Consider the following 24539-nt stretch of genomic DNA (forward strand, 5'->3'; position numbering starts at 1 on the left):
TAACACTGTCACACAGCTACATGACATAATTCTATCTATGAATAATCAGTCGTTGCTTCTTACCCGCTGTTCATCAGGCTGTCCTGCAGCACTTTACTCTCACATGTCAGCTCACCTGCTGGAAAACAAAAACAACAACATAAAAATAAGAACAGCAAAGTCAAAGTAGAGCATTTGCAAGGAGCAAGGATAATTTAAAGCTACAGTAGAGGACATTATTTCAGAAGAATTTAGTTAAAATGACAAATTGTGATCATCTCTTTTCCCTAACAATATTAAATTGAAATAATGTTGATGGCTGATATGTGACTGTGAGCGCCAGCCCCTTTGTATTTGGTTTGTCAAAAAATTCATCCGGTCTGAATCAAACAACCAATCCGGGTTAGCTTTCCACGTAACTAGCCAATCACACGTGACTTGTGTCGGCAGCGTGCAATCAGCGGTTGTCAGTCAGGGGCTGTGGCAACTTGCAGTAAATTTCCTGTACCTCCTTTGCTGACAACGGCGTAGACTGCCGATCGGAGCCAATGCGATAGACTGCTAAAGAAGCAAAAAGGAAGAGAAGAGCTTGGAGGAGAAAGAAGCTACAAAGAGGACACTAAATAAAAAGAGGGATCAGACGAGTGGGAGTGTGAGGGGCTGAAGAGCGATGCAGAGGTTGCCACGTTCCTTCTTGACAGGTAACGGTAGCTTTTACGCTAACAGCTAACGGTAGCACAAAGCTACAACACCTAGAGGTAAAAGGCGGTCCACACCAAGAATCATAACTATAAAGATTGTAGTATTTGAACATTTTGCCAGCAATAAGTGTACTTTTTTGAATAAACAGCATCTCTCCTCTCTCTCTCTCTCCTCGCCTCAGTGCTGCAGAAAGGCTCACAGCACAACGGCTGCACAGCACACACCAGTCGCAAAATGCGCGTGCATGTCTGGCATAGAGTATTACAGAGAGGAGGAATGTTTTTTACATTGGAATGTGCATGCTGCTTACTGCCACTTTAACACATTTGAAACATAGACTGAAAGCATTACGTTGAGAAAGAGTCGAGCTCCAGTTAACGACACTTCCACAGAACCAGAGCCAAAGCTAAGACTACGCACAGCTAAGCACATTAGCATATTTCTTTCATTGGGGAAAAAAAAGCTTCTTACTGGTGAAGTTAGCAGGCACCATCACAAAGTCATCCGTGTCACAGGAGGAGGAGTTCTTGCTGCTACCGCCGCCTCCAGACGAGTCCTTGAGGAGAAAACCAGTGGCCTCCTGGGTAGGGGAGGCCAGAGCTTTGGCACGCAAATGCTGAACCTCAGCGAGAGACTGCTGCAGAAACAGGGAGACAGAACGTAGTAGATAAAGAAACGCAGAGGGTATAAAGGAGCAAACAGCTAGGGAAGGCCTTAATAGGCGCACACTTGGGTGGGATCTGTGACTGCACATAAAACACAGCCTCATTACTGAGGCAGAGACGGAGAAACGGAGAGAAATGAGGTTTTTGCAGAGATTAAAAAACATACCGGTGGAGAGGCGAGGTGAGAGGTGGACGAGCTGCTACACGAGCTGGCTGAGGCAGAGCTTGGAAAGCAGGTCATGGACACAGTAGGAGTTGCTGTAACAAAATGCAAAACATTCATTAAGCCGACTCCGAATACACGCAATGCGGTTTGGTGAGAAACAGTGAATGTAAACAGAAACTTTCTGTGTACAAGAAAGGTCAACAGGGCCCCTATCATGTGATATATTTATGTTTATCTCACAAAAAAACAACCCTTTTTAAATGTTTGCAGCACAACCTGGCTGGCTCCATTTGTATAATAGAACAAGTATAATTTAGATGAAAAATGAAGGCTCGACATCTTATCAATGCGGCATTATTTTAAGGGTCACATTGTATTTTGAGACGTGTGAGTAAAATACAGATGCAGTCCTGAACTGAAGTAATACTGACAATTATACAGCCAAGCTCAATAAAGAAGCGGATTGTTTATTCTTACTCTTTTTCATGGATGAGCTGGCCTCCAGGAAGGGATGAGAGAACACATCATCTAGCAGCAACACAAGAAGAAATAGTATCAGTAGGAGGCAGTGAAGCAGAGCAATATTTCCTCCATTAAAAATCTATGATGATCACAGTGTTGTGCGTACAGTAATAGAAACAGACAGACACAGCCTTTCTCCGAGGGTCTTATTTCTGCATGCAACACTTCTGTCTCAAAAAGGAACACTACTGTCACGAGAATACAGGTAGGTTATCCATGCAGATTTGCATCAACACCAAATAGTGTTTGATTCGTTTCTATGTACTCGCTGTTCACTTACCAAAGTCCATGCGGTCCTTGTGGTTTCTCTGCAGCAGACCCATCAGCAGGTGCCTCAGATGGTTGGAAGTCTCTCTGGGGATGCTGTGAACAAATAATTCCACAATGAGAGAAAAAAATGATTAGACGTATAATACAACAGAACAATGGAAATACAGCAACACTTCTATCTTCACGTGCTTGCTATGTATGAATGGTGCTATAGAAATAAACTTACTGGAAACATAATTATATTTAAATATGTATTCCTCTGAAAGATGGTGATTAGGGCCTGTGTCTACAAACGCCGCTCTTTGCGCTGGCAGCACCCACAACCTCAATTTCAGAGCGCTTCTCACCAGCACTTACTGTTGCTAGGTTACGAAAGTGATCTGTCTGCTTTTAATCACTCTGTATGCTGAATATTTGCTTTAATTCAACATAATTTTACAAAGTAAACATGAAAACGATGGCAAGGAATGGTGTCCTGGCGGCTCTACACCTGGAAATTGTACCCTTGGAAAAACCAAAATGATCCGCTTCTCGTCCGCCATTGTTGTTGACAAAGTTGATGTCATAAGTCCCGCCCCTTCTTGATTTTGATTTGTCAGTGAGGGAGAAGTGACATTGACGAGCACAGTGGTGTTCCAGTTCCTATTTTGGAACAGCTGACGCCGAGGGCGTTTTAGCGCTGAGGACACCGAGTGGCTGAAAACACTGAACTACATTGATTTTGTATGGAAATAGGCGCTGCCAACGCAAAAAATGCAGTTAGTGGACACAGGCCCTAACATTTAAAAAAATATTCTACTCTATCTATAAAAATCTATTCTGGTTATCAACATTCTGGCAAACTGCAGCAATGATGAACTGAAATGTTAAATCTTTACAGACACTGAGTGATGAAAGAGAGTGTTGTTAAGGTTCATTTGGGGCTTTTCATCTCTAATTGTTGAGTTAGAGTTGCGATAAGAGCTTCACTTTTTTATAGTTTTTTTTTTTATTCATCAGATTTATTGCAGCAAAGTTTTATACAAAATCTACTTAATTAATATCTTAGCGCGACTCCTTACTTGGGGCTGAGAGTCTTGTTCTTTTCGTAAAACAGCCGGAGGTCCTGGGGACTGCTTGCCTAAAGATGACAAAAAGCCACAGAGAAAGTTGAAACCACATGAACGCTTGAACTGAAGTTTAGTTACAAACATGATGCCACTGTATGCTGCGACTGCACAGACTAAACCCCAAGCCAGACACTGTTAATGACACATCACCACATGTTATAACATGCTTGTCAATGAATCGAAGAGTGAAGCTGCTCTGAGAGTTTCAGAAATGCCGCAGGACCAGTTTAAATACGGTGTTATGAAAATCTAGTATGTGTTTCATCTTTTACAGCATCACTGAAGTCAGCTGAGGCCAACTGCTGGGTTTTTGTTCCAGCTCATCTTTCACATGATCTGGAGACAAGAGATTGTTTGTGTACTTCTAACAAACAGACTGAGCTGAAGTTTCTTGGAAAGGATGAAAATGAAAACATGACAAAAAATTTCTATAATGTTCACACAATCGTAATGTGGAAAAACCAGAGAAACTAGATACGCAACCAGTCTCCAAAATAATGTCAGAGATACATCCATACAAAACTGTGCATATAAATACTGTATATAGTATTTACACAGTATAGTATATAAGTACTCATACTGTGTAAATATTCAAAAAGCTGTCTCTTACAGAAATGACAGCAAAAGATAAGTTTACGTGATCTTTAGCCTGAAGCATATCTGATATATGTTTGCTGTTTGTTTTGAGTTTTGGTGGCCCATTTCTCAACTTGTGAAGACAGCGAAAAAAACATGAATGCATCCAGAACCTGCAGCCCTGAATCAATCTTCTTACAACCTGTCAACGTAGTGTGTTTACCTGAAAAGGAGCCTTGCCAGTCAGACACTGAAACACTATGGTTCCTATGCTCCACAAGTCAGCCTTGGCATCATAGTTTTGGGACATGATGACCTCAGGAGCCTAGTGAGGAGGCAGGAGTGAGATGAGATGTGAGTATTATTGCTGTATTGTTTTAGCGAACACTGTAAACTAGATCCAGGCTGATGAAAACATTGAATTGACAAAGCATCATCCATTTTTTTTCCCAAATCACTAAACTTTCTGAGCTTATAACAGACTTTGTCAACCTCTGCTCTGAGTGAAAACCGATGTGTATCACAACCAGCCAAAACGTTTCATTTTGTTGGCATTTTTTCCACTCGTATCTACAGCTGTGTCCCAATCCAGGAGCTGCAGCCTTCGAAGGAGGCGGTCCACTAAGGATGCGTCATTCACATCCTGCTTGGACCGTTAAAGCCCAACTGAAATCAGAAGTCTGGTCTACGGAGGATTTCCTGTTTGTGTCACCAGCTGTTCCCGCCCTTACCCTTGCGTCACCAAACGCCGCTCCTGTCACCAAGCAACAGGTAGCTAGCGGGTTAACTAGCTATTATTTTAAAGATAATTTGTTTCAATTTGTTTTTGTAAACATGTGTAATGCTAGCTATTCGATTGAGTTGAAACCAAAAAGTTGTACATTTTAAAGTGTTTTCCTCGAGTCCGCCATCTCGTTTGAATTGCCGCGCAATGAATCTTGGGATACGTTAGGAAACCCGGGAAAAGAAAGATGCATTTGTCAGCCGCACCTGAAGGAGCCTTTGAATTGGGACAACCTTTGATGAGCTGCTGTGATACACTCAGCCTTCGCAGCCCCTGAATTGGGACACAATCTATAAGCTCACCATATACATAGGAGACCCGCAGAGTGTTGCAGCCATCATGTTGTTCTGAAGGTACCGGGCAAAGCCAAAGTCCGCTGCGTAGAGGGAAAGGAAGGGAGAAGGATGGGTTGCAAAACAAACGAAAGAATGAAAAATAGCATGAGGTAACTTTGGGTGCCAGAGGCAAATGCAGCTGTCACGTCAAACAAAACTTGTTCATATCCTGAGGACAACTGCAATAATGACGAAAAACTTATGAAATAAGAAAAGCAAATAACCAAGAGGTTGAAAACATCAATATGTCAAACTGTTACTTTAAATCTTCTAACAGAATCACACAGCCTTTTGAACCATCATGTGTAAGTAAGTAAGTAAACCAGGCCACTATGCATTTGTGTGTCTATATAGGTGCAAAGAGTGTACAGTATGTGTGTCTGTTCATCCTACGGAGCTGCTTTTCCCACACTCATGAGGATTATAACATTCTGCAGTGACTGGGACAGGCACGAGCCTCACACTTTGCTCCCACACGGCGACCAGCTCTCTCCAGAGGAACAAGAATTAATAGGCTTAGGGATTAACAGAGTTTCCAAACAGCTGAACAAACACTCGCTCTCTGTACTTGGTCTTGACACTTATCATTCTGGTGATTGCGCCTTTGTCAAATTCAAAATTGCTTAGACACGAACATCGTGTATCTGTGAAATGACTCGCTCTTTCTTGGTATTTTTGTGTGTGTTATCTGATGAAGAGTATCAACACTGCAGAGGGAAGATTTGGGATTTCATCAAAACTAATCAGTTTCCTCCAACGAGTTTGCAATCTAAGTGAGATAAATTACCTTGGGGAAATCATTATTAGGTCCTGTTGCGTAAAACTGTCTGTAAAGAGGTTGATTATAGCGTGGGGAATTCTGTGCTGCTGCATGAAATACGATTAGTTTATGCTCCTGTAGATGGTCCTGGTGCTTTATTATAGATACAAACCCAAACAACTGCCTCATGTTACAATGTTTGTCCTTTTTAATTCTTTATATAATCGTTATTTCCATATGGATTATTAGACATTTCAGGGTAGGACGTCAGTTCTACATAAAAACATCACACATTTCTTCATGCTCACAGACTCTCACACCTACCGATCTTGATGCAGGTGTTGTTGGAGTGCGACTTGCGTCCTGCTGGGTAGGAGAGCAGAATGTTCTGGGGTTTGAGGTCTCTATGGATTATGCCTTTGGCCTGCAGGACCCTCATGGCTCCTGCAATCTGCTGCAGGAAAACCCGAATAGTGTCCTCACTGAGCGTGCCTTTAGCTGCAGAGGAGCGAGAGGTGGATAAATTAACGATAAGGAAGTACACAGTAACTTTTGCGTGTGCAGAGTAATTCTTATGACTTAAAGTGCATTTGAAACTAAGTATTGATGTAAGACCATGGTTCTCAACTGATGGGTCCGGACCCAAAAGTGGGTCGCGGAAGTGTGCTTGAAAAAAAAAGTTGCAGCAAAAAGTCGATGCTGCGCTTTTATTTTGAAGGACATGGGTTTCCTATGACTTGCATGCAGTAAAAGTGCAATTTATTCACACTCCATGTATCCACTGATTGGGTAATCCCAGTTACAATATTTTCCTCACACTGCTACAGCCTGGTCATTTTGTTTGACATATAGTGTTTTGTAATGTTGACATACTGTGATGTTTCGTTCCTTCTCAGGTCCAAACTGCATCTTTTTTCATTAAATTAATTTAAGTGGTTGAAAAATGTGGGTCGCGATCTGTCATTTAGGAGGTGGTGGTGGGTCGTGAGGCTAGACCAGTTGAGAACCACAAGTGGGAGAATAGCAGACACTCAGGCCCTGAAAAACTTTTCCCGACATGTTTTAGTCACACCATCTCATTTTCTTCTAAAAATACCTGCAAGAAGTATTTTTTTCCCTCTGTCCCCTCACATCACCCCACTGACACCTCCTGCTCCCTGTACTTTCCTTCCCTCCAATCATCTCCCTCATCTCAAGGTGGTGCTGTACAGTGTCATGTCAGTGTGTCCCTCCCATGTCTTGGATTTCTCTCCGGCACCGCCACCCTTCCAGCGGACTTTCTAAAAGCCAGGCTCAGGCTCGACTTGGGCCAGGAAAATACAGCTTTGTGTGTTGACCACAGCGGGAAGTGAGCCCAAAATCCACCACGCAGAGACTATCATTGGAATGAGTATCCTATTTAGACTCTGGGTACCTGACGGACAAAGATGGTCTGAACGGTGTAAGTTGTGGGTCATCTGGAGGAATTGGGACTTTATTTTTACACCATGATTCTCCCAGTTTGTTAGCATAGTGTTGACCCAAAAGAATGTTTGCTAGAGGAGGTGTACTGTATGCATGTCTCCCATATTTTATGTGTAAACACAGAAGAAAGCAGCATGTTCTCTGTGTTGTTATTACTCTATAGATCAAAGTCTATTTCAAGCCTTAGGTCCCGCAAAGCTCCTGAACACATCTCTCTGGGAGCAGGGCCACAAATATAGGACTGCTTCAGCACTGGGGTGTATATATTACTGTAAAGTTTTTCCCTTTTATTTGCATCCTCTCAGTATTTTTGGTAGATGAATAATTGGTCTTCCTCTTACTGCTTGAAGTCTAAGTTTATTTTTTAACATCATTATGCAAGGAACCAAGAAATGCTTGTTAGATTTTTCAGGATTGGATTTTGTATCCAGGTCTTAACTGAGTGCTTGTAGCATGTCAATCAGGAAGTGGCAGATTATTCTACTGGTGGACATTGTAGCTCATTGTAAATCCGTCTTGTTGCACTTACAGTGTAAGTAGTCGGCAAGGTCACCCCCATTGCAGTACTGGGATAAGAAAGAGACAAGAAGAGAGGAGAGATGGAGGGGTGTAAAAAAGAGGCAGATGAAAAGGAGTAACATTAGAAAACACCGGAAACATGGACGGCTCGTGTGTTACCGTTAACCGCTCTCTGTCGGGACGAGAAAGCCAAGGAGATCGGGGCATTGATTTGCTGAAGAGAAATGTGTTTACAGATTGCTTCTATTCCCAGCATCGATACGAATGGAGCCCGGAGAGGACAGGGTGTGCTATGAAAGGTAGTCATTTCCTTTTCTATGGCGCTGAGATAAGCAGGAACAATGAAGGTAATAACAAAGGGAACGAGTCAGGTAAATGTACCTGCAGTCCCCTTTAAGCATTTTCACATCTCTCACTCAGTACTAAACAACTTTAATACTGCATCATTATTATTATTTTGGATTTGATTTATAAAACATGTCCTTTTGAACTGTATTTGGACCCCAGGTGGCCAAGTACAGGAAGCTACAGGGGATGCAACTAAAGACCCAGACAGATGATTCTCACCATGCAGGTCTGATAAATATGTATGAAGCATGATTTTGAGCACAGTGACACACATGTTGGACATCACTGATGATCTCTAAGTTTTGTGTTACTTCCTGCTTCTCAGGTAAGCAACGAAAAAGCAGAAAAAAATCAAAACATCCCTAAAAAAGAACATCACTAAAGTTAAAGTAGTAGAAGTTTACGTTACCTGTGGCTCTTTATAAAGTAAATAGTATAACGCCACAGTACAAACCTAGCAGCATTTGGATGTTAACAGGAGGGCATTTAGCCCCGGTTGATGCCTGAGGACAAACCTAATTATAGCCCCGGCCTTGTCTGCAAAATTAGACACAAAACAGTGCTGAGCAAACACGGCAAACATTCAAGCAAAGCTTACCTCCATTACCAGGTACACTGAGCTGGCAGTTTCCTAAAGAGGGAAGAGATAAGAGTGGGGGTAAACAAACACACGTCAGAGACAGACACAGGAAGGAACAGGTGCTGCTGCTGCTGCTGCTGCTCACAATAGTCTATATGGCTGCAGAGAAATCAAGGATTAACTGCGAAGACAAAAAAGACCTGGAGTCACGCCTCAGAGATGCAGGAAACAACAGGTGAAAGCTTTCCACAGAAGCATTTCACATTAATATATGCAGTTTGTAAAACTGAATCTTTCCCAGACTCCTGCGCCAATGTTACTTTCGTTTCTGTTAATATTTCATTCGTTTTAAAAAGTAAAAGCGTGCCTGAAAACATTAACAATCTGCTGTGCTACACTGATACTGAGCCAAAAACCATCAGAGGATCAGATGGTCGGCTCTGCTGTCAACAAGAGCACAATGGAAATCATGGATAAATCACAAACAGATCGCAAACAATCACAAAGTGAGAGACACAAAAGTAGTCAACTGTCTGAAATACCCTTTTCCCACCAAAATGAATGCGTTGACGCAGGTTTTTCAAAACCGGGAAGACCCACCTATAAATGCTGATTGTCTCTTTTCTCATTGCCAGTGAAGCATACTCCTTTCTGTCTCTTTTCTGCTGCGTCACCGTCTGACGTCACAAACGCGCCCGAAACAGGGTTAGTAAGCAGTGAAGATGTTACGGTGGTTAGGTCTTTATTGTATCTATTACTCATTCAGTCTGTTTATTAAACTCGGTGCCGACAAGTTTGGAACGATGTTCGAGCGCTACTCGGACAGAGATGGGCGGAATTTGTAGCTGAGATGAGTCGCAGAAGTTACCGACAGAGCATAGCATCACGTCGGAAAGGGGGCAGAGATTAGCGTGTCGACACGGGTTTTGTGTTCCCATCATTGCCAATCGGAGCCAAGACAATAATTACCCGGGTCTTCTGCAGAGTCATTTGACCCACGTCTGAATGTCGATTGTAACCTTTCCCACTCAAAAAAAGCCGGGTGTTAGCGTGTGTTAGCTGGTTTTCTCACCAGTGGGAAAGCAGCTAAACTCACAAGCTCCAACAACAACCCCAACAAACACTAAATAGCTTTTCATTTACTTAAACCTTGGAGATGTTTTGATTGTGGGATTCAGAGTTCCAACAACTTTCCTAACATCTGATCTCTACTTCCTTTTACGACCCCCTCTCTTTCTCACACGACCTATCTGAGGCACAAGTTTCGTAAAGCAAACACAGCGCGGCCTGCTTGAAAAAGGTCTTATCACATGGCAACAGATGACTACAGGCTCTCGCTCTGACCTCAGTATCTCGCCCCATCCACCAGTCAGAGGCCAGACTGTTTTGTGTAGTTGAGCTGAGTCAGGCCTTTTACACTCAGTTGTCTTTGGCCCTATTGAACGTGGACAGCAACCACACAGTCAGCCAGTTTCAGCCAGAGTGCCAAGCGTCTGGTTTCCACAGGCTGTCTCTCTGCTGCATTTATTCAACAGTGACAGCACTATTCTTTTTGTTAGATAAAAGATGTACACAAACATAATGCCATACAATACTGAGATCACCAGGTTACTCCTGTACTGGAGACTACTTTCTGTTTCACGAGGTGGAGTTTCCTCAATCACGGGAGCCGTATGTCTCTCTATAAGTGTATTTAAATAAAACAATGTACCAACTACTTCTGGATGAATGGATTGTCCTGTACAATGTCTAATTTACTCAAAACATGCAGCAAAGCCTTACATCTGAGAAGCAGGATGAAACATGGATGATTTAAATGTAAAAACAATTTTTAATCTATCTTTATATTTGCTCTCTTTAAATCAGGGAGGAAAAAGGAGTTGGCATTGAGACTGTCACACTTGTGTTTGCCTGCAGCTGTAAGACAATCAAGAACAACACAATGAATCGACTCTCACACTCATTATAAGTCACTTTAGGTGGACAATCAGATCAAATGTAGAAATCAGAGTGAATGCATCTCTCTGGTGTTCAGTGTTTGGTTTCACTTTCCTCCTGACCTAATTAGATATCTGGATGGTCGGATCCCCTGCTAAGGACTTCAACACCGTCTGCTGCTGTGCAACAACAAACCGGTAATCTTAGAGCCCAGCTCACCCAGCCCTATCTTTGAGGCCCAGAGAGAGGTGCCACTCTGAGTCAGTGGGAAGATAAGATATTGGAATATTCTTGAGTTCTGCATGGCCAGAGGCAATACCTCTGGCTGCAAACACTCCTCGTTTCACTTTTGTCAAAGAGCTTCCAGGCAGAGCAGTTAAACCCCCATTTTTCCAACCATACAAGGTGACTGTGCTGGGGCGGCTGAGCAGCCAGCATTACTCAGCATATGATTGTATGCATCAGTGGTCAGGGCTTTTTTTGCAACCTTCTTTGCATGATGACTAAGCCTGACAGAAACAGATAAGGGTGGAGGATGAAAGGTCGACTTGAATCAATAGAAAAAAATGTCCAGGTCTGGAAATGAAGCCTACATTATCTGCTCCCACCCAAAATTAATATGCAATTGTCAAATATGAATATCTCGAAACTAAGCAAACAGTGAGACCAGAAAAATGTTTGTCAATCTGTGGCAAGACAAGGATGCATGTCAACATACCCACTACATGTTATGCAACACTTGTAGACATGTTAGCATTTTTTCCTCCCAATATCATACCTATACTTCAGCATAAGCTAATATACTGAGTACCCCTGTGATACAAGTGTGATTAAAACATATACATAGTGTTGCTGCGAGTTTTGACAAACATTAACCCTCTGTTGTTCGTTATTGTCGCATGATAATTCACCTGAAACCAGTTGAAACCATCACAATAGCACAGAGAGAACTGACCGCTCTGCTGCAGAGTCTGTGTGGCACCTGCCTGTAAACACACACATACTCACTGGTACATCACAGATAATGTCGTGTGTATTGCCGTGATCAGCGGCACCTCGTCCCGGCGCACGTTTAACGCTGAGGCTACGTAAACGGGCTGGCAACAGAGCAGACGTGCAGGGGAGTGTTTACTCGTAGCGGCTACTCCTGCAGTGCACACACAGCATTAAGGTTGCACGTTTGCCAACAGGAAGTAGGATACGGTGACCTTTACCGTCACGGGGCAGATCATGCTGATTGTCTCTGAACCAAGAGTGATAAAAATAGGAGGGGTTTTTTGTTTTGTTAGGGGAGTCCCAGTTAGTAAAAGTTAGTAAAAGTAAAAGTAAAAGTAAAAGTAAAAGTGATCGTCACTTTTTTCCAATATCGTGCAGCCCTAGCATTGGAGTGCTGCTTTGACTGGCATGGTCACCAACACCTGATACCACATTTTACCTCAGTATTAGAGACTGATTCGATATCAGCATCGCAACAAATCTCATCACTTGTATTATAAAATGTTGTAAAGCTTAGACAAAGACATCTGTTCCTTATGAGTAATACATTACAACTTTCCTCTGCTCATTAGTAATCTACTGTCTTTTGCGTTATTAAAGCCCATCAGGTGTTGTGATTAGCTAAATCTGTGCGGTACATGTTTTTAACCAGATGGCCGTGTGTCAGTCATTGACCAAAAAGGAAACACCTGGCGGGGTACGTGCTCGTGTCAGGGCAGGGGGTCGTGTTGCCACAGTGTTAATTAGAATGGTTTCTAGGCTGCAGGTAAGAGTGTTGCTATGACAACGGATTCTAATTCAAGTGGTTAATACGAGAGATGCACCGATCAGGATTTTTAGGACTAATACGTTACGTTCAGCGATTTAAAAGCATTTTTCCAACCTTTCCAAGAATATAAAAATCATAACACAGAGAGAGAAATTAATACATAGGTGCACGTATGTAGACCTATAATGCAAATAAACAAATATATAGGCTATCAAATTTGAAACCTGTAGGCTCTGCAATCATATTAAACAGGGCTCTCTGTATCAACTCTGTCCACAAGAGACAGCTCTAAAACACTGAGCCTGACAATGTTAAAGAAAACTAAGGAGAAATTAATAATAAAACCCAAATGCGTAAAAACCTGAGAATGGAGAAGTACTCTGTGTTCATCCAGTTAAAACGACTAGTTTAAAGAAGAAATGAACCCGTAACCAACAGCAATATTCCATCAGGGAGTCAAAACATGGTAAGTGCAAACAAGGAACTTTAACAACTTTAACAGGCTCATGTGTGTGTAATGCCTGCAGTAGGTGATCTCATCTAATTATACTTCCGTCAGTGACGGATTTATTTTTAACAACGATGGAAAAATATTAAGTCGTCCTTTGGTTTGATAAATAAGAAAACTGAGTTCAATCTAGTATTTTTAAGTCATTCACAGCCTGTCCTGTTGGTTGAGTGTGAATATTATCTATTTATTTATTTTATAGTGTTTAACGGACTGCTGTCTTTGGAGCGCGCCTGTGATGTGATCACTGCGGGTCACAGAGCGGAGACGCTGCACCACTGAAACAGGAGGAGCGCATGCTGCAGGATTTCCTCCTGGTAAAGCGAGTGCTTGCATCCGTTGAGTAAATCTTGCTAACTAACCACTTCCCTGAAATAAATGTTGCCCAACTTCTAAACTTGGGCTGAAGTGGCGCTGGTAATCCCAGCAGAGCGCTGGTTCAGCCTCAGAACATGAGACGTTTTCGGTCTGATTGTCCGTTTTGGATCGGCGTCCCCAGTTAATACTGGTAGTAAGCACGCACAGGTTGACCAGGAGCATATCACCTCATCTAAGCCCTCAGCTGACAGCGTGTTCCCGGAAAAGGTGATAACATGTCACTAAGAGACACTACACCTCCCAGAAAGCCTTACGACAGGAGACCAACAGAAGCAGGCCATGTGACTGTAGACAGAACGCAAACAGAGTGGATGATGATGATTGAGCTCAACAAGGCAGAAGTATTAACTGAAACTTTAAAGGGATTTGCTGAACATGGGAGAGCGGAGGAAAACATGCCTGAACAACAAGAAACAGAAACGATTTTTAGGAGCAAACAGATGCAACGAGGCTCATTTAACAAGAAGGGCAAACAAAGCTGCATGAGGCAGAAGTGGGTCATGTGGAACAGACACATCTAACAACCCAGCTGCTCTACTTTGTGAGCATAGGCTGATGGGATAACTGGGACAATAAGAGGTGTGATAATTACATATGTAAACAGCAGACTTGACACTGAGCTGTCAGCCTGCTTCTGACATGATCTAGACTGTTTTTGTGAGTGTTGTGTTACATACCTGAAAGTCCAGTAATGCAACTATGTTCTCATGTTTCAGTTCCTGCAGACAAGACAAAGGAAATCATTATTGGAGGGTAATACTTTTTTTAAATTTATGTTTAACTCTAACTTGACTTGTTTAGTCCACACTTTGGTCTCCATAGAGTCTGCAGGAAACTTAATAACATTTACTTTCACTATGAAATCCCGCAATGTTCACGGAGATGATCATTGCTCATATTTCACTCCACACTACTCCATCTCTAAATCCTAAATTATTCACTCCAACAAACCACTGTGTAAAAGGTATAATGAACACTATGAAACATCAAGGGGACACACAAGTGAAACAGCAGAGTGATTCTGAGAAAATACTACTGCTGGTGGTTAAAAGAAAGTGCTGTCTTCTTAGTGACAATTATACAGATGTTTATTTATTTGCAATATTACCAGGGGGGCAAAACATGTGGACCGTGCATTCACCCCATTCAGCCAATCAAGAGAAGCCTTAGCTAGCTGTCTGCTACCCTCAGATTCATTTGTGTCAATTTGGTGGCAACAACTGCAAAGTTAGCATTATAATGAAGAAGGGGAGAATCTTTGGTTGCAAAGACCTTGTGGTGAAAAAAAGGGCAATCCTGATTGTTTGTATTATTATGCACTCAGGGGGGACTTAGGGGGTTACAAACCCTGTGCTGTGCAACACATAAGGAATAGCAGAAAGACAGGAACTCCAAATTACTACATACTGTATGCGTTTCTTATCAAAATGTTCGAGGTTCATATAATAACATTATAACTGGAAACCTATTTGTAAACAGTTCTTTCTAACTTACCTTTAGGATTTTGATCTCTTTCCCCAACAGTGTCTGGGATTTGGCCAAGTTCTTCTTGTTTATGCACTTAACCGCCACCTCCCAGTCATGTTTCTGGAAGGAAACAAATTCACGAGTGGTTAAATGTGCAAAGCAGTATTTTAAGTATGTTTGGCACAGTACCTTTGAATGGTATGCAAAGATCTACTGTCTTTGCTAGTTACATATGCATAGACTATATAGTGTTTTGACAAAGTCCAGAATTCCTGCATTTCTATTGGACATGTTTGGTCTCCAACTAAAGAATATAATTGTGGACTATTGTTAAAGGATGCTCCAGCTGTTCATGCTATTGGTTAGAATAGTTTCCTCATGGAATTTGGTACTGATTACTTATCACCTTCTTCAGCTGTAATCAGCCAGGCGGGCTGGTAACTGTGGTAGTTGTGTAGAGCAGCCAGTGCCTCTTTACATATATAGTACATCTCCTACAACCCAATGCAATGCCCTTGTCAGTGCATTTTCTAAACTTTTAGCACATCTATATGAATTCTATTATGTACACAATGTAATTTATGTTAGGGTTAGGGTTAGATTCCCTTTACCGCTATTACCAATTTGTTAAAGGAGCAACAAAGATGCTAAGGGCCTACATTTTATCTTACTTGTTTTATAAATCTAACCAAATGTGATGTATTGAATTACTAGTCATTTATACTCAAAGATTCCAGGGATAGGACATGTTTGAACATGTTCAATAATGCCTCAGCATGGAGCTCCCTAATGAAAACAATACATCTCTGCTGCTCCACATTACAATTTGACACGATTAAGGACGTGCATCATCCTCTTTATAACCCTGGGGAGATATAAAGTCAATCAAAAATGACAATCTATGCACTGAGTCAAGGTTTTACAGGTATTTAAAAAGTATTTCATCATTTCATCCATAACTGCCAGCTTTTTTAAGGTACATCCTGTATATGCTCCCAGGCCTCTTAAGGCCGTACAATGAAAACAAACGCACCACACGGACCATAATACGCGATTCTCGGCTAATAATTCAACTAAACCATCAAGCGACCTTTCCTTTTGTCTGTGTTTGCATTGGGATACATACATATATGTTTTTAAAGCAATATAAATAGTGGACGAGGGCAATACTCACCTCTCTGTGTCTGCCTTTAAAGACGACAGCAAATGCGCCATGTCCTATAAGGTCTTTGCGACTGAACTCAAATTTTCCCACCGTCTCCATATTGAGCCAAAGTCTGATATTGTACTACTTAGACTCGGACAACTAACCAGGAGACCTCAGGTGAGCCTTCTTGGTAGAAAGTGCTCCTTTCCTGTGTCAAATGAGGGCAGCAGCAGGGATGTTCACCCCCTACTCCACTGGCCATGGGCTGCCTTCCTGAGAACAAACTGTCCTCTGCTCTCATGTTCGCACGCAAATGGTTTTTAGGAGTTTAACTCCTAACAGAGCCGTATGGTGATTTCCATCGCTGACAACGCGACTAACATAAAGTTAGCTAACTTAATAAACGGGAATGGGACGAGTTTGGCTGCAGCTGTCTTTGACGTGCCACCTTAAAACGGAGCTCGCTGCGTTTTGTTTATATACAGAGGATCCTTCCTCTGTCGTCTGAAGCGGATCCACTGCAAACAAGCACTAACTGCAAACTTGAAATAGGTTAATAATGTCTAATAACCAGGAAAGACTGCGAATATTACTCGATATCTCTTGCAAGGCAGCACAGTCGCCGAAAGTCCCAGCATCGATAGTTCCAACAAAGCAGACAGCGTCAAGCCTCCGCATAAAATGCGCATGCGTGCAGAGCAATTACAGCTGTTTCTTTGACGTAGGAGGGGCAGGATCCTCGAAACGTGTAAGTTTGTTTTAGCTTCATTAAAATAGTTTAGTTAACTTAAAATTTTTAAATTGGACTCTTGGTTATAACAAGGTGAAAAAATGCATCATGATACAGCATGTACCTTTCGGCTTGTATCTTTGTAAGCTGAATAATGAAAGTTGGAGACGTAGGCCTATGAAAAAAAGAGATGAACATGCCTACGTCATGACGTCTATGACGTTTTAATAGTAAAATGGCATGTATTAGTATAAAAATATATATAAAGATATATATTTTCTTTACACAAATACTATTGTGATGTGAAATTTTTATGATTAATAAAAGTAATTGTTTTATAGTATAATACAATTATTCTATAGACCTTGCATTAAAGTTGTAAATGTTGAGCTCAATTTAATTTAATCATCATCATCATCATCATCATCATCACTGTCTTAATGCAGGGCATAGGAAGCTATCAACCCCATATTTAAATTAGCTTTCTTTGTTGTCTGTAGGAGTGTAATAGGTGCATAATTATTTTTTTAAGTTTTTAGGGATGAGAAAAAAAACAGTAGAATACAGAAAAGGAGATGGGAAAAGGAGAAATTTAAAAAAAAATGCCCTCATGAAACACAAAGCTAAAGAGATCCACATGTCCAAAGGGAAGAATAAGCAGGAGAATGTGACAGTAGAAAGCAATTTCCATCCTCATTTGCCAATTATGGCAAGTGAAGTGAGAGGGAATGAGGAGAGGGACAACTGTTTCATGTCTAAATGGAGAAAAATGACTGGTGAGAGGATGAGACAGTAGCAGAGAGAGGTTGAGATGATAAGAATTGAACACAAACTGGGGGAATCTGGGAAACGATGGCATCAGAGACATAAGGAGCAGTGGCAGATCATCAAAGCAATTAGGAAAAAAAAAACGATAGCAAAGCTGCTGACAGCAAGATCTAAAGGGCTTTTGTGAGAGGATACCCAACACTTACATTATGTGTGAAATATATATCCAAATTGTTCCAGTAACCTCAATTAGTGTCTGTGTCCAGATTTATGTCAGCTGTGTAATAACCGTTTAATCAACACTGAATTCTTCAGAGCAGGCAGCTTTCCAAGGGCTCTTTTTAAAGCATAAAAAAGAGGCTATTTAAGCAGAGGATAACAGAAGTCTGACATGTCTTATTCTGCTTTCTCTTCATTCATTTGTGTAACAGGCCAAATGTAACTGCCTCCCTATGGGTGCAATATTAATACGTCCATATTTCCTTTATTCCAATCTTTTTACCTCTTGACACATTTGTTTGAACTTTATATTCACATTACTCTGGGTTAGTGTCCCTTTTCTGTAACGTTAGTTTGCTTTGAACCGCCATTGAACTCACCCAATTAGACGTAGTTCTATGCTTTAACCATCACTGTCTATGTTACAGTACAATAAACATTCAGTTCACCCACTTAAGTGCCCTTCAGTGTACTCATAAATGCAGCGCTCCACTTGTTGTTAATTGGGTCTCTCGAGAATTCACTCATTTAATGAGAGGCTAAATCTAATGTAGGATGTATTTGTTTCTCTTTGCTCTGACTTGACTCATCTCTGACAAATACAACTTAATCACCATGTCCTTGAGAGGAAAGTCTTTTCAAAGTCAGGTGCAGATGATAAATGTGCACATTGTTCAACAATGCAGGGATAGCGAAAAGCCCGCAATATGTATGCAGAACACAAAAGTCGCGAGGTCAGTGCGCTTTTCTTCTTATAAAAGATCTTTGAATAAAAATGGGTCATTTAATCAATATTTGCAGATTCTTTCAACACAAAAACAAAGCAGTTCATCTGTGCAGCTTAGTGAAAGATGTGTTATGATTTGTACATGAAAGTACCAGAAGAGGGCGACAGAGGACTGCAAAAGACTGCATGCCGATGACACTGTGATGGCATTGTTCTTTTTTTTTTGGCTCAAAAGTTAGTAAAAAAAAAAATGTTCTGAGAAGTTGCAGTGGGAACATTGTTAGCTCATTGTCACATATTCAAAGGAAGATTACTTGTTAGGAGTGACATTTTTCCAGATGTTTCGCACCCAGCTGAGGAACCTGTAAGATCACCTTAATCATACGCTCAGCCTTCTCTCACTGGCAATCTGAACTGCTGAACCCCTGCGTCTTGATTTAAAGTGAGATGGCAGCCCAGCATTGTATAAAACTGGTGCTGTATTGTCCTGGTGCATGCCATCATGAATTAGTCATAGCGGTTTTTCCCTGTGCCAAGAATCAGGCTTCATTCACAGCACTGTGCAGAGCTGCATAATGATGCTTCTCTGACAACAGGCTGCAGACAGGCTGATACAGTGATGTATATAAAAATATGTTGAGTCAGATTTAACTATGCAACTCTTCACTGAGTCAGAAAGTTAGACTATACAGGACAGTTGGTGTATTTTGCTGTGAGGGCCCAACAGCTCCCGTCACAGGTGTCCACTCTGCAGGGGTGTGCTCTGGTTCTGAATATTTTAGCGGCTCTGTGTTTCCCTTTGGAATGATTGATCGGTTCTCTCTGGCCCAAATGAAGTCTCTGCTGGTGACAGCTGGTGCAAAGGCCTTCAGGAGTTAAGTCTGGTTAGTGAAGAGGCGCCATAGCCAGCAGGGTCTTAATATACTTGCACACTGCATACAAAACTAAATGCAAATTATCTGTTAAATTACACTTCTAATTGAATATTATAACACTCCACAACGTCTGCAACACACATGTACTGACACCTACTGATCGCACATACAGAGGAAGTGCAACTCATCACGCCCATGCAAGGGCATAATGACCTGTTTTATCAGTAAACGCTATGTTTAATACATTTTAACAATGTAAACCTTGTAATGTCCCCTCAAGGACTAATATGCATGTGAATAAGGAGATTAGCTCATGAATACAATGTCATTGTATAAATAGTATTTAGTCACATTTTCTTGCACAAAAGCCAAATTAACATTGGTTGACTTTTTATTCTACCTTTTCATCTAAAATGTATCATATTGTGTTCATCCGTACGTTCTTTATCTGGAATAGAATGGATGAAGGTCCTTTATGTGTGGAGGGAGAGAGAGACACACACATGCACACATAAGGTGCTTTTCGACAGCAGGAACTTTCCCCAGGAACTAGAAACTTTTGAGGAACTTTGCGTTTTGACAGCAGGAACCAGGGTCTAAATTTAATTCCGGGATAATTGATTTACCCCCTGAAAAAACTTTCCAATTGTCCAGGAACTGTCAGGGCGGGGCCTGCAGTGCTGATCGTTTCTGATTGGTCAAGTACTCGCCATGTTTAAAAGACTGCAGCTGCACGCCCTCTGTTATCATCGTGCTTCGAGATGGAGTCAGAGAAGAAAGTCTACGACAGATGGACCGACGACGAGGTGCAGGCCTTTCTGAGCATTTATGTGGAAGAGGACATCCAGCGAGAATTGGAAACAGCGACCCGAAACGAGAAAGCGTACCCCAAGATATCTACACGGTTGTCTGAGCTCAACATGTCCACACCGCCGAACAAGTCTGAGAGAAGCTGAAGCTGGACTACAAAAAAATAAAGGACCACAACAACCGCAGTGGCTCAGACCAGCAAGTGGTTAGACCGCCTCAATGCTTTGCTTGGGCACCGGTCGGCATTCTCTGGTACAGGAACAACAAAGGATTCGGCCACTGCGTTACTGTAGCTAAAAGCTAAAGGTGGCTACATGCTAAAGCTAACACTTGCTAATGCTAACCGCTAACAGTGCATCACCGTGGTTTGTAAGGCATAAAGGACATTAAGGGGACTGCACCAGGAGGACCAAACACATAGTCTCCAGAAGGTGAAGCCAACTGCTTAAGGTTATGATTTGCTTTTTAGATTTTAGAAGATTTTCATGTAAATAAATGTCTGTTAATCTTCGAGATTGTCAGTTAAGGGGGCTCTCACATTAGGGACCCGGGTCTGGATCTGAGTACACTTGACTGAGTACCCAAAGTCCGGTTTGTTTGATTAGTGAGAACACACTCAAGCATGGTTCGTTAATCCATGCCTGGGTCCACTTGAAAAGGTGGTTTTGGGTACTTGGGTACGGTACACATGAGATGTGAAAGCTAACCGTACCAAACCACGGAAGTGGACTGCTTTTGATAAGGCCTCCTCCCAAATCCACGTATGTGTGCAGCACCGCCGATATCATCCTCTGAACTGCCCGGCCATGGCTGATACCGTAAGAATGTAGGTGAGAGGGTCGTTCTTGAGATTTTCTTTAAAATATGAACAATCGTAGGCATAGAGTGAAGGTCGGCTCTATTGTACGGGCTTGGGATCATGTGATTTGCACACTTTTCGACACTGGAACGACAACATAAACAATGTTCCACAGTTGATGATACTCTTCTTCTCTTTGTTTTTTTGGTGCATTACCGCCACCTTCTGCCTCAGAGTCCTGCTCTAAGTGTACTTGGGTATGGGACGAAACTACTAATGTGAAAGCTGACTGGCAGGAGGGGGCGACCGTACTCGGGAATGGTACAAAGCAATCGTACCGAATATTAAAACACCCTAAGTTTAGAATAAGACGTGTTTCAATGAGGCGAGGGTACAATACAGCAAGGATTAGCCTTCAGGAAAGGAATGGCAATTTCTCCAAAATTGAGAGGAGCAGAATTGCTTGTGTAAGTGTGTGTTTGCCTTTCTGATATTACTCTTTCTTCATCTCCTGGTCTTTTCATGCAGCTTAAACTGATCAAGCTATGCAATTTATCTCCCGGCTGTCTGATCTCTGAATCAAGTAACACTTTTAAAAAACTTTAAATGTTCACTTTTTCTTTTGCAGGCAAATCCATTGAAGAAACAGGTTTAATGAATGCACAAATACATGTTCCATTTAAAACATTTCTTTCCTGCTGTATTCTCTTGTCTCCTCTTATCTTAAACCACTTGGCACCCTGTACATTTATAGCGTTATAATTTCATGAATCATGTTTATTATGAAGGAATGTACCTCCTTGACCGAGGGCTAGGTCGCTCTCCACTTAGCTAATATCAAGTGTTGTGACATTGTGCCCTCTGCATCTCTTCAGTCTCACATCACACCTTATACCCACTAGGTAAAAAAAAGCCGCACGGCTGAATGGTAGCCAGATTCTTCATGTAGATGGATAGCTACGAATCTCGCCGTGAAGGTCACTACTTTTTCAAACCCATCAGCGCGCTGAAATGAACTTTTAGGACTTGATCAGCATAATAGTTTTGTCTGCAAACTGCATTGCAATGCTCGCGCGTGTGATCCCAGCCAGTAGGTCATGCCAGATAATTAAACTGAGAAGCTGAGGGAAATTCAATACACTCTATTACAACTGAGGGAGTCTTGGACTCCAGGGAGACTTTGGTATTCATAGACTGGATATAAAGCTTTTTTTAAAGCATCAAGTAGCTCTGACTTCCAGTCAGAAACACAAGATATTAAATGTGCCAGATCAGTGGTGTCACATTACAAATCAGAACATTTTATAATAGCTGGGAAGGAACAGTCTGATAAGTGCTGCTGCTCATTCTCCTGAACCTTTTACTTCTTGTACCGACTCCTTTCATTCATTTTACATTTTTACGAGCATCCTGATATGATGAAAAGGACAAACTTACTTCTTACTGAATCAAGGATGAGGCCATGCGGGAAACACAGTGACAGTTAAATGTGTTTAATATTCTCAATAACAGGAAATTGATTTTAACAGCTAATTTCAAGGGCTCTACAAACAAGTACTTCAGCCATTTATCAGTGAACTCCTGTGACATTGATTTTAAAAAGAAAAGATCACAAGCAATGCAGCAGAATCAGAGATAACTTTATTTTTATTGCATCACATTCTTCTTTCTTGAATGAACTTGAAGCCTCCGTTACCCATAATGCAGCTCCAACACAGAGATTGCTTGGCATACCAACAGTGTAACTTCTGGCTACTGTAGCCTCAAGCTGCTGGGATAAGGAGGTGTGACAACTTAACGTTGACTTAAAGACATCACTTGAGGCGATGATGTAAAAAGTTGGCTTCAGTCTCCACAACTAGCGAACTATTTCGGCGTCAGCCCTCACAGCCAGAACCTCCCTAATCTCTTCGTCTCTCCAATTTGCAGACATCTTTGCTATTGTTGTCTTGTACATGATCCTCGTCCTTCAACCTTGGATGTTTTTAATCATCCTGTTACTGAACTTAACTTCCTGTTTGTGTTGTTGGAACCTTTTGGACATTTATTCATTCAAAATTTGGACAATAATCGGTCGTTCTGTGTGATTTATGGAACTTATGAAGCTCCATTGATATATTTTTAGCACTAAGTAGCAGGTATTGTGCTCGCTATGGCTGGGTTGTTTGCCTGTTCGGTGTAACAAACATTCATTTAATCGACGGCCAGTAAATAGGAGTCAGAAGTTGTTGGCTTCTGCCCGGAGAGATTACAGTGGACCGTAGTGATGACTATTTTAAGTTTCCCGTTACCTGTCGTTCACCCGCTGCTATCTCAGCGGGCGAGCGAGCGAGTGTTGAGTCTGCTACTTCTTTAGTCTGATAAATAAACACCTGCAGTCAGTCACCGTCACAAACAGAATCTCCTCTGTGGGAAACACAAAGTTAAGCTAGCTCATTCATTATTTATACAGTCTATGGCTAATAACTGCTAGCTACACTGAGAAGCATATAGCCTAGCTTCATAGCCGTAGCTGGCCTGGTAGCATCGAGCTAAATGGGCGTGTTACAGCAACAAAGATTCACGCGGCCTGCCCATAGGCCTCAGCTCATTCCGCCTCTTTGCCCGCCTCTGGATTAGCCGGCTCTGGCATTTCCAATATGGCGACCGCCAGCGCAATTCGGGCTGCGAAACGCTTCTTCAGAAACCTATGGGTGACATCACTGAGACTACGTCCATTATTTATACAGTCTGGTTCACACATCGGCTCACCCTGACTTCTTGCAGACATTTTACTAGGAGGCTGGGAGGAAGAAGTCCTCATAAAGATGGGATGAAAGATTTGGCCGTTTGCGTTCACACGTGCAGCCCACCCAGACAATGTTGGGAGATTTTCAGCAGTGCCGTGCATGTGTGAAAGGGGCTAATGCTGCTCTCATCACTTTACCTTTATGTCATAATAACATCATCCTGAGTATGCTCTTCACTGAAACTGTTGCAGGATAACGATGAAATGGCTCACATTAGGTGAAACATTCCAAGTTTAGACAAAGGAAATGAAAAATAAAACATAATTTATAGTCTATTCGACTGGTCTTGCTTAAATATTCCACACATGTTCCATCAAGGTGAATCTCCTCGTCTCCGGGCACTCAGTCACACCAAGCATCAAGATTGAAGGTGATGCTTCTGCTCAAACTTTGGAGAGGAAATGAACAGGCTCGACCTTCATCCTGCAGAATCCCTCAGCCTGTGTGGGCAGGAATTGAATTGAATTTGACCTTTTGAGGAATGTGAAGCCAGGCGGCTGCCAGAGTCCAGTCTGACAAGTCTACCAGAATATTCTCTCACCCTGCAAGTTTGAAGCCGCTCCTTCTGCAGACCCTCCCCTCAACAACATGGCCATACGTCAACTTGGAGCCGGGCTCTTGACAGCATCACTTCAGTGGAGTGACTGTGGGAATGGCTTTGCATCGGCGCGTGCATTGCACACTCACAATTACATATACACTCTGTTTAATAAAAGCACTCCACAGGTCGGTCCTTCTGCAACAGGGTAACACCCTGCACTGCATTTCAACAGACTCGTACCCAGAGTCTGTGACTTTGGCTAGCTCAGTGTGAAACGTTTGTTGCAGCTGCAGAACATG

At 42.0% G+C, this 24539-nt stretch overlaps 1 protein-coding gene across 2 annotated transcripts in view; it reads right to left on the reverse strand.

Annotated features, from left to right (window-relative positions):
• The window catches only part of ulk1b (unc-51 like autophagy activating kinase 1), a 29281-nt gene extending 12681 nt beyond the window's left edge, over positions 1-16600 (reverse strand). The window contains exons 1-14 of one of the 2 annotated variants that reach the window (XM_069673208.1): positions 16010-16600; positions 14863-14955; positions 14046-14087; positions 8798-8830; positions 7862-7898; positions 6193-6366; positions 5076-5149; positions 4213-4314; positions 3366-3424; positions 2315-2397; positions 1990-2040; positions 1513-1604; positions 1153-1318; positions 64-118 (exon numbers count right to left, since the gene is read on the reverse strand). In XM_069673208.1, coding sequence (XP_069529309.1) covers positions 64-118; positions 1153-1318; positions 1513-1604; positions 1990-2040; positions 2315-2397; positions 3366-3424; positions 4213-4314; positions 5076-5149; positions 6193-6366; positions 7862-7898; positions 8798-8830; positions 14046-14087; positions 14863-14955; positions 16010-16099 — 1151 coding nt within the window. In that variant the 5' untranslated portion in view covers positions 16100-16600. The remainder of the gene's footprint in view (positions 1-63; positions 119-1152; positions 1319-1512; positions 1605-1989; positions 2041-2314; positions 2398-3365; positions 3425-4212; positions 4315-5075; positions 5150-6192; positions 6367-7861; positions 7899-8797; positions 8831-14045; positions 14088-14862; positions 14956-16009) is intronic. The other variant, XM_069673209.1, reaches the window with a different exon arrangement.
• Positions 16601-24539: the final 7939 nt, after the last annotated feature.

This window comes from Semicossyphus pulcher, unplaced genomic scaffold (assembly GCF_022749685.1).
Source record: "Semicossyphus pulcher isolate SPU_LCO1_2020_fin unplaced genomic scaffold, fSemPul1.0.p SCAF_22, whole genome shotgun sequence".
Taxonomy (NCBI): domain Eukaryota; kingdom Metazoa; phylum Chordata; class Actinopteri; order Labriformes; family Labridae; genus Semicossyphus; species Semicossyphus pulcher.